We start from the raw sequence: 1,173 nt of genomic DNA on the forward strand, positions 1-1,173 counted from the left end.
AGAGATCACAATACACATGAGCGTGTTTGGTATTTTCACGAAATTGAAAATCGCGATCAGATTTTACCTCTAAAGCGTTTGCTATGAGGTGATTTTGTCAGTTGAAAATGTTTCAGGTGGTGTCTTCGTGTGACAGTGTGGCTGAAGATGTTGTGACAAAACATGTGAAATATTGCTCGTTGTGGGTTTGGGTGGTTTTCTGTGCCTTTCTTCTATTTTGTGAAATTGGAAACTGTTTGATGGAATGGTAAGACCCTGCCATTCTCTGGTCTGGGTGCGCGCTTGAGTCAATGGTAAGTTGCTGGGGTAAAAGCCTTCAGTGGAGCAGCCACCCCGCGCGCTTCTCGGATCACTTGAGCAATGTGCCTCATTTACCGGGACTGATCGGTGGATTAGGCGTAAGTTGTCGCTTTAAAAAGGCAAATTCGCAGAAGGGATTCATTTTCTCCTAGCTGCTACTCAGCTGGTAAAAGGACGCACCCACAGCTGTTCTTAAGGCTATGTACTCTGGAATATATCAACCATAAAGCTTGATTTTGCCGGCCGTAGATTACATGTGTTCTGTAGTAATGCGGTTTCTTTCCGTAAAGAAGTATTCTGTACTATGCTTCATGCAGAAACGGAAATTCTACTTCGTGCCTCACGGTGTATAACTGCGGTAGTACAGGCGCCGCATACTCATCAAGATATAATGTTCACGATAGGTACAGCTCTGTTGTTACTATATTCCATGGCAACTACCCCTCGGAACAAAAAGTAATGACTACAGATAAAGTACATTCCATAGTGTAGATCCTAATATTATGTGCACCCGTTAATTTCAATAGAAATTCAATATATTTATTACAAATCAGTGTCTGTCTTATAATTAAAAAGTAAAATTTGTTGTGTCTTGCGCTAACTCGTCGCTAGACGTTGTATTTTTATGTATGACTGAAAACGACGTATGCGTTTACTCTAGAGTGCCTCGCAGCGCGCTTGAAATGGTTAATTTTTCTTGTAAAGTTTTATTCTGAGTAATTTGTGCATATAGCGTCATGAAGCATTATGCTATAAACATTGCTATAATAGATCTGTATCATGTCTTGTCCCACACCCATGTTCGTTTACTATAGCATTATGGAGATATACATTGCAAAAAACATTGTCGCTTACAGTGCGGCTCAGATATAT

At 40.4% G+C, this 1,173-nt stretch overlaps 1 protein-coding gene across 1 annotated transcript in view; it reads left to right on the top strand.

Moving 5' to 3' along the window:
- Positions 1-289: 289 nt before the first annotated feature.
- The window catches only part of LOC111250394 (uncharacterized), a 29,756-nt gene continuing 28,872 nt past the window's right edge, over positions 290-1,173 (top strand). The window contains exon 1 of the mRNA XM_022805604.2: positions 290-398. Coding sequence (XP_022661339.2) covers positions 291-398 — 108 coding nt within the window. The 5' untranslated portion in view covers position 290. The remainder of the gene's footprint in view (positions 399-1,173) is intronic.

This window comes from Varroa destructor, unplaced genomic scaffold, assembly GCF_002443255.2.
Source record: "Varroa destructor unplaced genomic scaffold, Vdes_3.0 BEIS01000001.1, whole genome shotgun sequence".
In the NCBI taxonomy this organism is placed as follows: domain Eukaryota; kingdom Metazoa; phylum Arthropoda; class Arachnida; order Mesostigmata; family Varroidae; genus Varroa; species Varroa destructor.